This window comes from Branchiostoma belcheri, unplaced genomic scaffold (genome assembly GCF_001625305.1).
Source record: "Branchiostoma belcheri isolate BF01 breed outbred unplaced genomic scaffold, Haploidv18h27 scaffold110, whole genome shotgun sequence".
Lineage (NCBI taxonomy): Eukaryota > Metazoa > Chordata > Leptocardii > Amphioxiformes > Branchiostomatidae > Branchiostoma > Branchiostoma belcheri.
In genome coordinates, this window is record NW_017802492.1 from 128588 (window position 1) to 145113 (window position 16526).

A 16526-nucleotide genomic window follows, 5' to 3' on the forward strand; every position below is an offset into this window, starting at 1 on the left:
CACCTGTACTGCAGTGCAATGTGAACCAGTCAGAATTGCCCAATGTGAACCAGTCAAGCTTGGGCCTTCCTGGTGGCTGGCCTTGGTACTGAAGTGAGTTTTCCTGATGTTTTGTTGTGATTATAGATGGTGATGGTGACGACACCAGTCCAAGTGTGTTGAACAATGAGCGGACACTGGTGGTGGCTGGTCCTGAGCCGCCCATCATCACCAGGACTGAGGCCACCCCGCAGGGCTCACCCAACACTGATGGCCCCAGCAACGGGAAGTCTGTCAGCTATCCTGCCAGTGTCTCTTCACAGGATGACGAATGCACACCCGGGAATCCTGTAAGGAAAATCCTTATTGTCACATTGTTATCTCTATTTCATAGTTTGAATCATAATTTAGGTATATGCTACCATCAAGTCAAGTTGAAATCAACTGTGAGATGTGTTGACCTTTTAACCTCTTGGTCACATGACTGCTGTTGTCAGTAGCCGAAGAAAGATGGCGGATGCTGTCTGAAAGCTTTTACACTTTGACATGACATTTTTAAGCCGTGTGTATCGGTTTAAATCTTTCCTGTTGCTATCAAAGTCCTTTGCTAGTGCACCTCTCAAGTCATAAGATGGTCGGATCAGAGCTCTAGCTATCTCAAGATATCAGCCCTGAGATACATGATTGGACCTGGGGGCAGTGATTGTGATCTAGGGAGGTTTAGAGACAACTTTTGATTTTCAAGCCTTTTAAAACACAATTTCCAACATTTTGACAGGCAAATCATGGGGTTGAACAGAGTGGTCCTTTGTGGTCCTTAGGATATTCTTCTTCTTTTCCCTAAAATTTTTTTTTGCCAATTTTGTCCATCAAGGTGGATGAAGTTATTTATAAAATAAAAATTTTTCCATCACACATTTCAAAATTCTTGCAATTGACAGAAAAATGGGTGCTTGCTATAGAGCCCTGGGTCAGATTATTGTTAAAATTTATAAAATATTCCACCACTCTCTTGCCCCCTCCAGTCTGCCCTGACTGTTCCTGAACAGGACTCCCCAGGTCTGTCCCGCTCCGGAAGTCGCAGCAGTCACTTCAGCTGGCGCAGGAGCAAGGGCGGAGAACGGGAGAGCATCCTATTCGCTGACGACGAGGACAACCTCAACGACGAAGTCTTCACCAACACCACGCACACGTACGAAGAAGACGGGACCGTACGCGCGTCCTTCAATCCCACAGACGTCGCGTCCCAGTCGGGAAGCTTGCGGTCGCGCAACGTGGCCCAGAGGACTAGAGAGAGTACGACATCTCAGGGAAGTGATTGTAGTCACCTGTCGGTTAACTCCAAGCCTGGCAATAACGGCAACAACGGAAACAGTCCACGGGTGAGCGTGTCCAGCGAGTGTAACGGGGGCCCGAGGTTGTCGGTGATAGAGAAGCCTGTCTTGACAGTGGAGGTGGAGAAGGAGAAGGACACGGAAGTGAACGGGCCACCAGACGTAGTGGTCCTGAAAGATCCGACGGAAAAGAAGGAGGCATGCCCAGAACAGGTGGGACTTGCGCCACTGGTATGTATTATGTTAAGTAGTGGTCACGTGATCACACGTGACGTAGTTTAGTCTGTCCAGGGACTCCATGTTGGCTACGCTGTGTTCCTCTGCAATCCTTAGCTCCTGGTTGTTTAATATGCATCCTTGCCCACTTAGTGGCATGGTGGCAGCTCAGTGGTTGGACTCCTCAAGATCTGGCTATATGTTGCCTCAACTACATAGCACGACTGTCAGGATTCTAACAAGGGACTGTAGCTTTAATATCTGTTTTAAAATACATATCAAATCAGATGTATAATGTGTTTGTAGAGTAGTGGTGTCAAGGTATGGTTTTTTGTCTATCTGTAACTGCTCTTTCCAGCTTACATGTAAATATAATCTATATCACTGACATCATAGTAATTAGGATTTATTAGGTCTTATTCTATACTTCTTCTTTTGTACTTTTTTAATTTGTTGTTGCCATACTTTGTAAATTGTACCATGTGCATTTGTCATGCAATAAAGTTCTTCAGTCTCATCATAATATGCATCATAAAAAGATCATTAGTTCTGTTTTGTTCGATGACAAGAAAGAGATGTAACTAATTTTTGACCTTGTTACTCTGCAGAACATATACTGGAAATGCTGCCCTGCCCCTAAAGGCTGCTTCAAGACCAGAGCATACTACTCCCTCTTCCTGTTTGCACCTGAGAACAGGTGAGTAATCTTTGGTGAGAGAGAAACTAACAATTCTGTTTGGTGAATCCTGTTGTCTTCAAATATGCCTCAGACAGGAGTGAATGCTGTACAAAATGAACAACTGATCAAATAATCAGATGCTATACTGTACATACTACATTATATTCTTTAAGGTCACGCCAAGTAATTTTCATGGATGACGTCCTCTGGAGACCCTTAATCTAATGCAAGAGCATGAAAAAAAAACAAGAAGGGCTGACAAAAGCAAGATGCCTAGATTTGAAATATACTAAGGGACGACAAATGTTAGGACACAAATTGAATGAGAGAACACAGTGTTACAACCAACAAGTTTTTTATGTCTCATGAAAACAGTAATAAATCAGTGGAACAGCAGTTGTCGTCCTGTTCTGTTTCTTTCTTTTAATCACGTCTGTCATGAACCTTTGGTCACAGTTACAAGAAGCAGAAATTCTTGACAATGTTTTTTTTCTGGGAACAGGCCAAAATCAATATGTGTGTAGTCGTCATCCATAAAAATTACCTGGTGTGTCCTTACCTGACATAGAAATATTAGAACAATAAGTGCTTCAAGATGCTCAATACAGAACATAACATCTGACTTATGCCAATGTTCCACAGGTTACGACAGTTGTGCCAGTACCTAGTCAACAAGAAGTGGTTTGACCACGTCATCTTGATCTTTATCTTCATGAACTGCATCACCCTGGCCATGGAGAGACCCAAGATTGACCCAGACAGTGGTGTAAGTCTGCTTCACCTTGTACAAATGTAGCTGTGCTTTACCCAAAACAGTACCCATCACAAGATATCATTGAATGAATGAAAGACCTTTATTGTAAATTTATGCTCATACAAGCTAAGTACAGGTCATGGATAAACAGGGAAAAGAATACAACAATAACTCACATGTACTTAAACTATATATATATATACTAATGTGATCTACTATTTACAGATTCAACTTCTTCTCTCTTCTTGAGACAGTTATAGATAACCTCATATATGGAGCTACATGTACAAATGTAATGATACATGGTTTGTCAAGTTTCATAAGGAAATTGAATTTTTCTACATGTCATCTAAAAGTCTTAAGCTGGGGAATTTATCTTTTATATAAGTATAGAGGGAATTCCAATATACAGAGAGATACACATGTAGATATTGCAAACCGTAACAGCAAAGGAAAGGGACAAAATAAGGCTAAGAACATCTGAATGATTTCTTTGTATTTCTCCAGACCTGTATGCCTTTTAACACTTCCTTGAAGTTCAATGTACAAAAAAAAATGTACTTGATGATGGAGAAGCTGTCTTTTTTGGACCCTGTATTTTGTTTGTTTCAGTGATAGGGCTGCCACTATTACCACCGATGAAACTATGTTTGTATGAACAAATCTCTACCATTATATCACAAGAAAGATAGATGCTAACCCTGGTAGATTGTAGAAGTTTCTGAGTCTGAAGTTAGGGGATTTATGTCACTCGTACAAACACTGCAAACGAGTTATCTGAGCAGAGCATATCCATTGTCCTCCCCCATAATATGAATCTGTGAGATCCCATCAGATTCTGCCATCCCATTTAGTGTTTGGTGTATCAATCAGGCTACGAGGATGCTTTGAAGTAGCTTAGGAGACAAACTTGTCTGTCACATCTAATGGATGTGTGTTGTTGGGATGATCCCTCTGGGTGCAAGAAAGAGCTTAGGACACAACAGAACTTCCATTCTAACATACTTGTACTTCCATCACCTCTGGCAGTTTTCATGTTATATAACATAATATAGTTTTGTGCCCAATGAGGGAAAATGCATTTTTGGCTTCTTTAGTATGTCATTTGATTTGCTGGAGTAATATTTTTGGTAGATAAAAGTTTTAGTGAATCAAAGATTTGAACACTAGTCAGTTATTTAATTAGGAAGGAAATATCAAAGATACTGCTGTATCAAATTTTAATGTTGTTTTAATGACACAAATTTTAGGATAAGTCTGCAATAGATTGACATGATATAAAAATCTTTACCACTAGCAACTAGCAGTTACTAGATATTGAGGCAATTGAACTGTAACTTTGGGCAACAAAAAGTTGCAATATCAAATTTGCAAAGTGGATGAGGCAGGGGAAGATATACAGGTATTGTTGTCAAGTCAGAAATGATCTACACTTCCCAACCTGAGCTTGGCATTCCAGTCTGCAACACTATATCCTTAAAACATCATTCAGCAGTTGTTCTTGGATTGAATGTACAATTTGCTAGGACAAGTGTGAGCAAGCATTGCCACTTTTACACATACTGGTACATCACCATAAAATTGCCTTTTCTGAGAATACACAGTCCTGTTACCACTGGTAGACAGGTAGGCCTTTCAGTAAGATAGATGTAGCTACTGATACTCCTTCTTGGAATGCTCAGTGATATACAGCTCCCTTCAGATTTGGTAAAGCTAGCCATTTGTGTTGCCTTACTGCCCTCCACGGGATAGCAGGATTGCACAGAAATGAATGTCTATATACTTATCTCCTATGTATATGACTTTGAAAAAAATCTTAATTTCTATCTCTAGAGACACAATCTCAAGACAACAATCATGTTTTAAACAGTAGAGAATCATAATCAGATTGCATTTTACTGTCCCTTTCTCTTGTTGTACTTTGAAAAGCACTCAGGCAAGTGAAGTCAATCTTGCTACTTGGCTCCTATGCATAAGAGTAAAGAAAAACTTAATTTCTGTCTCTAGAGACACAATTTCAGGACAACAATCATGTTTTAAACATCTTTGTGTTTTATTGTCCTTGTCTCTTCTTGCACTTTGAAAAGCACTCAGGCAAATGAAGTCAACTTTGGTCTTTGAACATGATATCCACACCCACGCAGCCTTTGATCCTTTGATCAGACAAGATTACACTGTCTCTAGGGATAGTGTCTTGTTATTACTTCATTTAGAGAGCCATAGATAAAAGGTTTGATAGTCTTGGTTCTCATACTCAATGAAAGAAAGATATCATGTGTACATGTAGGTGAAGGTCTGAAGGCATTTAGATATCATGATATGTAGAATTATTACACACATGGGATAAAGAGAAATTAGCAGGTTTATCACTATTATAAAAAAGATAAACTTCATATCATTGTAAAGTAGATGCATTTCATTGCCGTAAGAAAAATGAGTATATAGGACACATACACCAATGCAACTTCAAATTAGAACTGATAACTAAAAGTCATTTTCAATGCAGCAGCTCTGATGATCATTTCTTCTTCATTAAAAAAGTATGTCTCTATCTGAAATGTTCTGTGCAAGTTTAACAGCAAAGACTATCAATAGTCAGTTCAGGCCACATCAATTTAATTTGTTGGTTGTCGTATTTTTATCAGAAAAACTGTAACAACTCTGAAGAGAAGGGACTTCCTTCAACTGTTGGGGCCAAAATATGAGCATTTTTGGAGTTGATTCAGAGCCTGGACTTTTTTGAAACTAGAACTAGAAGAAGTAGGCAAATCTGTGAACCAACAAATTAAATTAGTGTGGCCTCTTTGATTTCTATCAATTTGTAGAAGTATAACAGCTAATGAAACTTTAAATAACAATAACCATTTTTTCAGCACCAAGGAGATAGTTGCTTGACTCAGCTCAATGTGAAGTTGTTGATTATCATAGCTGTCTTTGTTGCAGTTTATTTCAAATCCAGCATATTCTGATTTTGGATAGTTTGATTTCCTTGTATTCTCTGACAGTCATGAAGTCAATTTAAGTCAAAGAAACTTTTACATTAAGTAGTTAGGCTTGAGGGCCTGGGAAGTTCCCAATAAGATACAATCATGATTGATGGATTCAAGATCAAGAAAATGTAAGATTCATTGTTTTCAGCTCTGGGCTTAAAAGCTTTTAACTGGTTAAAGATTGGAACCTAGTGACAATTAGAAATTGCATCGCAGATGGGTAATTTGCCCTGCAGTAAGTTACAGAAAAGACATTACGTTTTGATGGATGAAGTGGATTTTAGAAGTGATTGTGTGAGTTCTTCCCTCTGTATTCCCACAATGCCTGGTCTTTGGGACTACATCACCATTACCTTTATCCCCCCTCTAGGAGAGAATGTTCCTGACAATTGCCAACCATGTCTTCACTGTCATATTCACCTTGGAGATGTCTGTTAAGGTGAGTCAGACTGGTGGTGAGAGATTTGTCATAAAAAGTTCGTGAATAGTTTCATCAGGTTGGTAAGTTACTGAATAAAGAGAATCTTTTTACACAAATGGTGTTTTATTTGCAGCCGACGTTTTGGTGACCGTCTGTCACCTTCCTCAGGGCAATTCTGACGGGTAGAAATAGCTTTATCTCACACCCAGAATATCTTTCGTTACTCAAGACCAAAATTCTACCTAGAAATAGATTCTTCCCTGTTAAGATTTTTTTTGTTCTTATACGCTGTATATAAGTTTATCTTAATGTTAAAAAATTCATTTGCAGGTCCTTGCGTTAGGATTTGTGTTTGGTGAAGGTGCGTACCTGAAGAGTGGCTGGAACGTCATCGATGGCTTCCTGGTGACCATCTCACTGGCAGACACAGTCATCATGGTATCGTCCAATAGCAGTCCAAAAATCTTCGGCATCCTAAGAGTCTTCCGCTTGCTTCGGACTCTCAGACCCCTCAGGTGACCATAAATTGTAACTTGTGGACACCTGTTGCAGCTTTGAATTACAAAAAGAAGTAGTTAATTGCACAACAATTGTACATAGTACAATGTAATAATATTGGTAAAAGAAACAAAGTTAACATAGTATAGAAAACTAGAACGGTAATATTTGGAAAGCAAATGCATAATGTTTACCTTCGCATATGGTCTGCTATGTTGATTCTTACTCAAGTACATTCATATATATGGTGACAGGAGTCTAAATCCCCCCTGCTATAAAATTGCAACATGATGTAACCAGCCCAACACTAGTTACCATGGTGATCATGACAGACATCTGGTTCAGGTCATTGACCTTATTTGTTCAGGTCATTGACCTTATTTGTTTGGAGAAGAAATTCATGTTTAATTTGAGTGCTCTCCAGTGTCACTGATGAAAAAGAATGCTGAATAGTTTATGCTTAAAGCATAATGCTGAAATTTTTGTTATTATAATTATATTTGTTATTTATTCCTGCAGAGTGATCAGTCGAGCCCCAGGCCTGAAGCTGGTTGTCCAGACCCTACTGTCCTCCCTGAAGCCCATTGGGAACATTGTTCTCATCTGCTGTACATTCTTTGTCATCTTTGGGATACTTGGTGTACAGGTCAGTACCCCGTATGAACTCAAAATGATCTTCTAATGTTATCCTTAGCAACCTATGGTAGCATGCGTAGTCCAGTGGTTAGCAACCCTGCCTCTTAACCAAGAGGTTTGGAGTTCGAATCCCAGCTGTTGTGTCGCTCACCTGACATGCACGCTACTGGGAAGAGTCGCTGTCCTTAGGACGGGACATTAAACCGTGGTCCACTGTTCATTGTGCTTGTCAAGAGCCAGGGGAATTTCCCCGGTACAATGAACCTGTAAATACTGTACATAGCATCTTTTTTTTTTTTTTTTAATGGTATCGCTCAATGCAAGGCCAATTATATTTGGCCACTTCTAGGCATAGAGCTAGAGGTACTTAGGGGAGTATATTGTAGCTATGTCATGAGATGGCGGTGGACGTTTGTTTTGAAGCTTTGTAGATTGTAATCGGACGGAAAGCAGCTGTTTGGAAGAGAGTTCCATAATTTTGCAGTCCGGGGAAAGAAGCTGTTGTTGTAATATGACTTGGAGACAGGTATGTTAACGGTGTATTGATGAGAACTGGAAGAGAACCTAGTGGCACGCTGAAAGGTTCTGAGTGGAGGAACAAGAAGTGCAAGTTCTCCTGAACATCGACCGTGAAAGTATCTGTCTTCTCTGTCACAAGCAGTGGAAGAGTAGCTCTTTAGCGAGCTTGAAAAAAATTGGTTTGAGATCACTTTCTTACCTATGGTTTACTTTGAGGTTCCTGGGCCCTACTAGGGTTTGGGTTGGCGTTAGGAAGAGCATCCAGCCGTAAAAATCTTGCTTCAAAAAAAGACTTGTACTTGGTGCAAGCACGTCTAACCCCCGGTTGGGGGAAAATGACGTTAAATTCGGTTAAAAAAAAAAAGTTTAGATTCACTGTCTCTGTATTTTTGCCTCCTTGTTTGGAACAATTAGTTTGACATCCACTAATATTCAACTGTTGGGTGGCACTATTTCCACTAAGGAATGACTTGTGCCATTGTACAGTTAACAAGATTAAAAGAAGTTTCAAACTCCACTTTCCAATCCCCCAATTTCCCCTGTGATGCATGGTATACATGTATGCTAACAAAGTCACCACCTACATACATGTACATTGTGTGAACAACAACATGAAGTTCAGATAATTGCCAAGTGACTCATTTAAGAAAGTAAAGCAATTTATTGTCTGCTGTCCTCAGAGAACTACTTATCTTTCATTGGTTGTCACACTTTCAACTACATCACTTAAAGCCCAGATCTAAGTAACATAGTAAAGTGTGGAAAACAAGGTCACAATGTAAAATATATATTGTTCTTGAGGGAGAGGACAAGTTGGTTAGTTAGCTGTCTGAACATTACTCTATGGTCCCATGTCTCCTCAATTACTCACAAATTGAAGCCCCAGAGATGGCCATTAGTCACTATGGGTTGCCCTTGGAGTAAGTACCAACATTGTGAAAGATAGCCTGGTTACCAAACCTATTTTAGCCCCCTAGACCTACATCCTCTCTGCAATATATACAGGAGCTAAAATAGGTTTGGTAACCAGGCTAGTGAAAGACAGTTATACAAAGTACTTTTAACTTTTAGACAACTTCCTCAGAACTTCTGACTGGAGTTCTTGCCGCTATATGTAGCCGATGTAGGTGGCGCTTTTGCAGTGAGAACATAATCTCAAGCATGGCTGAGTTTGTATCTCCCTTCGTCCTGGTTCATTACTGGTTGTGTTAAAGAAAATCCCAATATCTGATGTTCTACCAAAAACTAATGAAACTGTTTTTGGTGTTTAGTAAAGAGACTCTTTTTACACAACCAAGTGTTTTATTCACAGCCGACATTTTGGTGACCGTCTGTCACCTTCCTCAGGGCAATTCTGACTGGTTCACATTGCACTGCAGAGCTGGTGCCACTGCTATACAATGTACAATTTGATGCATTCCCAAGCATACAATATTTACACATCTACGTGGTTACAGGGAACTGTATCTACAATGCGGTCCCAAATGTACATGCAGGAGTTGGATTGTCCTGAGGAAGGTGACAGACAGTCACCGAAACGTTGGCTGTGAATAAAAGACTTGGTTGTGTAAAAAGAGTCTCTTTAATCAGTAACTTACCAACCTGATGAAACTATAATTCATAGATATTTTTTATGTTTTTATCAGCTTTTCAAGGGGAAGTTTTTCCACTGTGAAGGCCCTGACTTGTATGGGGTGAAAAACAAGACAGACTGTCTGAAGGACACCAAGAGGAAATGGGTCAATCAGAAGTATAACTTTGACAACCTCGGACAGGTAAGTAACATTTCTGTGTATGGTGTTGTCTTATTTCTGTTATAACACTTTGGTTTAGAGTAGATTTTCTCTTCATCTTCAGGCATTCAATAACAATTTTAATGAAAGATTTATTAGTAATTGCCCAGGATAGCAGACAAAATTTCATTAAAACTGTTTGAGAAATATGTAATAAATTATAAAATGTTTTGCATAAACTTTAACAAATAGTATGAAGTACCATGCATGGCCATATCTACATATATATGTAAGTGTATGCTCACTATAATAGCCATGCATATGGCTCATAGAATAGGCCTGGAAAAACCTCTAATGAATCCTCCCAAAACATTTTGTGGTAACTTGCTTTATAACAGTTTGCAGTTGATACAGCTACATAACATTGTTCCCTTGTCCACACCAGGCACTGATGGCCCTGTTTGTGCTGGCATCTAAAGATGGCTGGGTAGACATCATGTACAACGGCCTGGATGCAGTGGATATAGATGTACAGGTCAGGACTCTTCATTTATAACAAACATTCATGGACTTCAGCACAAGAAATTGTTTTTGATTGGCAAACAGACTGCATGTAGAGCTACATGTATATCCCATTTCTATTTCAATCTATACATTGTGCAAAAACTATCATGCTGTTGAAATCATGATCAATGGCAAACTGGTCTTATTAAGATTTCTTGCTAGTTATCATCAAAATAATTTTTCTGCCACATGCTTGAAAACGATGTGGCCATCATACATTGTTGGCAGAGATTGGGCCATGTGCAGTTGTATTTAGTGTTGGTCGCAGTTTAAAAAGTTCCTTAATGCTTAGAAATACGTGTATGGGGGAAAATCGGGACCAACAAAAAGCAGTCATTATGGCCAGATAGAGGTGGTTGCTTCCTGGGCAAGTTTTGACCATAATATCCATCTATCCGCCAAAAACAGTTACGACAAGCAACTGGATATGATTTTAGAAATATGATCCATTTGCTTGTGGAACTGTTTTTTTGGCGTATCTTATTACCTGGATGCCTAACCTTCAACGACATATCCACCTGTAGCATGAAAGTTCATCTGTGTTGGTACAAGTCATTATGAAATAAAGACTGAGCTTCAATTTCCAACACTATCCATCTATCCTTGCAGCCTATTGAAAACTACAATGAGTGGATGATCATCTTCTTCATCTCCTTCCTCTTGCTGGTTGGCTTCTTCGTGTTGAACATGTTTGTGGGCGTGGTGGTGGAGAATTTCCACAAGTGTCGGGAGGATGCCGAGCGGGAGGAACGCCTGGCACAGGAGGAGAGGAGGAGGAAGAAGATGGAGAGGAGGATGCGCAGAGAGGCTGGTAAGGACAGCCAGTGGCAGGGCTGGAAATACTGGGTGTATTTGCACCTTGGTGCACACAACACGTTGGCAGAATGTACTGCACCTGCATGAAACCCTGATTTTCACGGTTTTCGTTGGATGTTTGGTCAACGTTGCATCAGAATTTTGCCTGTTACAGACAATATCTTTTCCAACACAACATTTGGAAACTACAGATGGGATGTTAACCTTATATGCACAAATGCGACCTTATATGAGACATTCTGCCAAAGTGCTACAAATGTATGCACAATACGGGTTTCATGCAGGTGCATTACATTCTGCCGACATGCTGGGTGCATGTGCACCTTATTAGTGCACCCAAAATTGCAGCTGCGCACTCCATTTTTTTTCTGTGGGTGCACTGGTGCACCCAAATGTTTTCATATGTTTAAGTAATATGTAACTTAATCTATTGTTGTGCAATAAAGTTATCATGTTATCTAATGTATACTACTAAACAGCATATTCTTGACCTCAAAGTGTCAGATAAATAATAAAATCTTTGTTGCAGTACTTGTTTAAGATCATTTTGAAGTAACTGTTAGAATTTGGGTTTAACTGAATTTTTGCAAGATCCAAATTGATCGGTATCAATACACATTTCATTTTCTATATGGTGCACCCAAAAATATTTCCAAAAATGAATTTCGTGCCCAGAGTCTATGGAGTGAATGAATAACAATATATGGGACACTGTTTTTGTATACTAATTGCATTCTTATTGGTGCAATTTGACATCTTTGACAGTTGATCAACTTAATAGGGTTGTAACAGGCTTTTTGCAACTTGAGATCAATGAGACAGAACAATGTATATCAGTGGTCCTCTCTTGACTGAGTTGACTTGATCTGAATTCCTCAGTATTATATTTTGCTCTCATTAATATATAATATATTGTTGGTTGATGTTTGAATGATTTGATTACCTCTATATCATAGATCAAACATGACATTCATTATTTGTGCTGTCTACATGTATTTGTGTTTCCTCATGTGCCATGAACTGCCTCTTCCCACTTACATCTATTCAAAATTACATCAGTGCTGTGAATTGTAAATTCCATTGTCTTCACAATGTCTGTGTTGACATGCTCTATGTCGATCAAAATGGTTCCTATAACTGTCAACTGAGTTGCTTATTTTCTTCCCTGGTTATTATAACAGGTCTTCCGCCTGTGCCTGAGGAGACAGAGGGAACAAAACTCCCAAAGCAGGCGGGAAAAAAGGAACAAAAACCCGTTAAAGGTTGTCTGAGGCGTCAGAAATTTACTAACTCTTATTTTGCGAAGGTTTAGTACTCGTTGGTGACAAATTTTTATGTCTCAAAACTGTTTCCGGTGTCAAATATTTATGTTGCTTACATACAGTGTCATTTTTTGGAAAGAAAACTTGATAATCTCAAAAAACCTCAGTTCTTTCAAAACAACAGCACTGTTGAAGACCCATGTCTCCATTTTTGTGCTAGCCCATCTCAAATTTCCACATTTGTTTCCAGACTCTTTGTTGCCATTTCGCGATGCAACTGATCATGAACCAAAATCATCAAGAGACTCTTCTTTAAAGTGTTGGTTGCAATGACATCTGGCACAATGATAAAAAAATGTTTCTAATATTCTACTTTTTTTACCCTTTTCCATTAGGGTGGTGGTGATAACAACCTACTTTCTCTTTTTCTAGATTTTATCCTCAACTGTTATATAAGAATTCTCTCATGTTCCTTCCACGAGTCTTGGTTTTAGATTCTGTGTGGTGCAAATATAAAACTTGATGATGGTGAAAGGCCACAAGGAAAGTTACTGTTTTCTTTCACCAGAACCTGATGAAATATTAGGCATTTGACAGGAATTTTGACATGTACATGTAGGCCAGAAATATCTTAATGTTACTGCTGACATGAGTATATTTTATGATGCAATCATGGTTATTGTTAAGCATGTCACATTTGTAAAAGGTGCAAAACATCAGGCTTCCCCAAGTAGGAATAGATCTTTTGGCAAAGCAAAATGTGTTTTTGTATTACAAAGTTAACACAAAATACCCTTCAGTAGAGATACATTTACCATTCTCTTCATTTCAGATTGTGTTAACCAGGTATTCCTTCTCATAGTTATTACTCACACTTCTTTGATTGCTCAATAACCCCATCTATCTTATAGAACGTGTACTGCAGCTCAACTTGGCTGCAGTTTCTTCAACAAATTAACATGCAGTCTCTGCATGTGTTCTAATCATGGGATATGCCTCTCTTCTTTGCATGTTATAGCTTCCTACTATGATCTTAGAGGTGATTTGATTGCTCAATAACCCCATCTATCTTATAGAACGTGTACTGCAGCTCAACTTGATATTGGCTGCAGTTTCTTCAACAAATTAACATGCAGTCTCTGCATGTGTTCTAATCATGGGATGCCTCTCTTCTTTGCATGTTATAGCTTCCTACTATGATCTTAGAGGGGAATGCTTGTCTAGAACCAGGGAAATTGTAATGCTCTTGGCCTGCCGTAAGTAACAAGACTATTAACAACCCCCTAAATGTGCACATTTGGATTTTCTGGTGTAGTTGTGTGGTGTTTCAAGATGGATAACGTTTAACACATCTCACTGCTCACTGCTAACAAACTTTCTGGATGTACATGTAGTAGCTGTCACCTAATTTTGCTGTTCACTTGTGACTACTAATAACGTGCTGTCATTGTGTGGTGCACATACATGTAGTGTCGTCTTGTTGTGTGGCATTGTCAGATGTCATTGTTGCCTTCACTTTTTGTTCATAAAGTCTCAAACTATCATCTTTGCATTATTTGTTTGACAATAGATGTTAGATGCAACTAATTCTTGACAACTTTGGTAATCTGCTTATCTTTTTTTATAATTGAACCAAGGTATGAACAATGTTGGTAAACTTTTAGTTGTACTCTTTCCATAGAAAACCTTTTTTCTGAAAAACTGCTGGTAGATTAGCTAGTGACATAGCACTATCTCTTCCCTTTGGTGCTTTAGCATAGCATTCTTCTGCCTTATCCTAAGTAGTAGTAATGGCTTCTATAACTTAGCTTTAATGTGCTATAAACTAGGCTAGCACTTTAGCTGGTAATTTGTAGTACACAGTAGTGCATCAAGAACCATCCTTTTAGCATTGACTTTGACAACTTGTTAATGTCTCTATCTTAACATCTCTTAATGTTTTATGTGTTTGGAACAAAATGAACCTCTTGTAAAAATGCTTGAGCACATATGTATCTTTTGCACTGCTATTGAAGCAGTTTTAAAAAAGTGAGATTTCTTCTTATTCAAAAAAAGTATTTTTGCTGCCATGGTGCTGAAATGCCATCAAATTGTTGTTAGCATTTGGATATCAACTCTTACTACACAAAATGGACTTTGGTTTGAAGCCTTTGTAATCATATCCAAAACACTTCTCATAGAAAAACATTGCTATGAAGGAGAAGACTCTTCTGCTCCATTTCTAAGCTTAAAAAACGAATCAAAGAGAAATTGATGGTTTTCTCTTGTAGTACTGCAATGGTGTAACAATAGTATGTTCCACTTTGGATCAGGAACTCTACACTGCCCATTCTGTCTTTAGTATTTCCTCAATTCTAAAATCCCATTTGATATGAATTTTACTTGGCAATTTTACATACCATTAGGTAAAAGTAAGGGACTTCTAGTGTTGACAATAAAGCATAAAAGACAAAATGGGAAAAGTAGACTTTCTAAACTAAAAAGAGACAAAATGTAGACTTTCTAATCTGAAGTATGGTAACATAGTGATTCTTGTGGTGCACAGATATGTAGATAATGCCATAATCTCTTCCCTTTCAACTTTCCCCCTGCTACATGTATGGACTAATCCATGCATTGAATCTTACTGAATACTGCATATTAAGTTATCGCTAGCAGGGAGAAAGTTAAAATGGAACAGGAGAGTACGAGGAAATGGAATTAGTGTTAAATGATTTGTACCCCATTTTTGGCTAAATCAAAGTTAGTACTGCTTAAAATCAAAATGTGAGGAATGAGGACTTCTAGTTTCAATTCCGGACTAATTCCCATATCTCAGCAACCTTACATCTAGATGGGCTACTATCGTAACCTATAGGTAAAAATGATGTAAGAAATATGTGGTAGGCATCACGGACCCCTTGGGAATTAACCTAATTCTGCAGATTTTATTCTGAATTGGAGCCAGAATTCTGCAGAATTCTTGGAACTGGAACCAGAATTCTGGGAAGAATTCTGCAGATTTGGGTTAAACCCCAAGGGGTCCTCGATGGCTGCTACATATACATATTTCTTACATCATTTTTACCTTAGATACATGTAGTTTACGATATTAGCCCATCTAGATGTAAGGTTGTTGGGATATGGGAATTAGTCCAGAATTAAACTGGGAGTCCTGAATTAAAGTGGAGGCTGTAATATATGTGTAGGATTATTTCACAATCTGCACAATCCACATGTTTCATGTAACAGCCGCTTTTTTTTAGTAAAAATCTGAACTTTATTCCAACACACAGTTTACAGAGAGATCAAATTTTCAGCGACCACTGTCGCCTTCATCAGGATAATTTATGACCAATCACTTCACAACGTGATCTCGTGAGAGTTACGGTTTGTTTACAAACACGTGACCTTATTCATGCGCGACTTTACTGATACGTGACGTATGTAGTTGATCAAAAGTGCCAGGGAGTTTATATTGTGTGAATAAGGTCACATGTTTGTAAACAGTAACTCCAGCGAGATCACGTTGTGAAGTGATCGGTCATTAATTATCCTGATGAAGGTGACAGTGGTCGCTGAAAATTTGATCTTTCTGTAAACTGTGTGTTGGAATAAAGTTCAACTTTTTACTATGATCACTACCAACAGATGAACTTTCATGATAAGCCGTTCTTTTTCCCTCCCAGACTCGGACGATGAGCTTTTCTACATGAGATACTCCAGACCGCGGAGGCTCGTGTACGACATGATCACAAATAAGTACTTTGACTTGTGCATCGCTGCCATCATTGGGGTCAATGTCATCTCCATGGCGATAGAACACCACGACATGAAAGAGGTGATTTACGGTTTAAGATACAAGCTAATATTATAGTACATTTCAAATGCTCTTGTGAGGTTGTGTGGTGTAGCGGTAGCGTGTTTTGACGGGTACCGGGTTCAAATCCTACCCATGTCACCGATCTTGTGCCCTTGGGGAAGGCATTTTACACAACTTTCCTCACTCGACTCAGGTGGAAATGAGTACCTAGCTTCAGTTAGGGACCTGTAATAGGATGTTAAATGGAGGTCCTGTGTTTGGGGAGAGCCACACCCTACGCATGTTAAAGAACCCACCGCACTTATTGAATAGAGTACTACTCT

General features: G+C 38.9%; 1 protein-coding gene across 13 annotated transcripts in view; it reads left to right on the top strand.

Moving 5' to 3' along the window:
• LOC109486981 (voltage-dependent T-type calcium channel subunit alpha-1H-like) overlaps positions 1–16526 on the top strand; it is a 139756-nt gene that overhangs the window by 111138 nt on the left and 12092 nt on the right. For 8 of the 13 annotated variants that reach the window (XM_019790902.1, XM_019790913.1, XM_019790909.1 and 5 more), the window contains 12 exons: positions 127–329; positions 1005–1544; positions 2138–2226; positions 2851–2974; positions 6323–6391; positions 6704–6888; positions 7391–7517; positions 9673–9801; positions 10205–10294; positions 10933–11134; positions 12321–12401; positions 16070–16221. In XM_019790902.1, the coding sequence (XP_019646461.1) occupies positions 127–329; positions 1005–1544; positions 2138–2226; positions 2851–2974; positions 6323–6391; positions 6704–6888; positions 7391–7517; positions 9673–9801; positions 10205–10294; positions 10933–11134; positions 12321–12401; positions 16070–16221 (1991 nt within the window). Of the gene's footprint in view, positions 1–126; positions 330–1004; positions 1545–2137; positions 2227–2850; positions 2975–6322; positions 6392–6703; positions 6889–7390; positions 7518–9672; positions 9802–10204; positions 10295–10932; positions 11135–12320; positions 12402–13588; positions 13658–16069; positions 16222–16526 lie in introns of all 13 variants that reach the window. The other 5 variants (XM_019790944.1, XM_019790954.1, XM_019790928.1 and 2 more) reach the window with 4 other exon arrangements.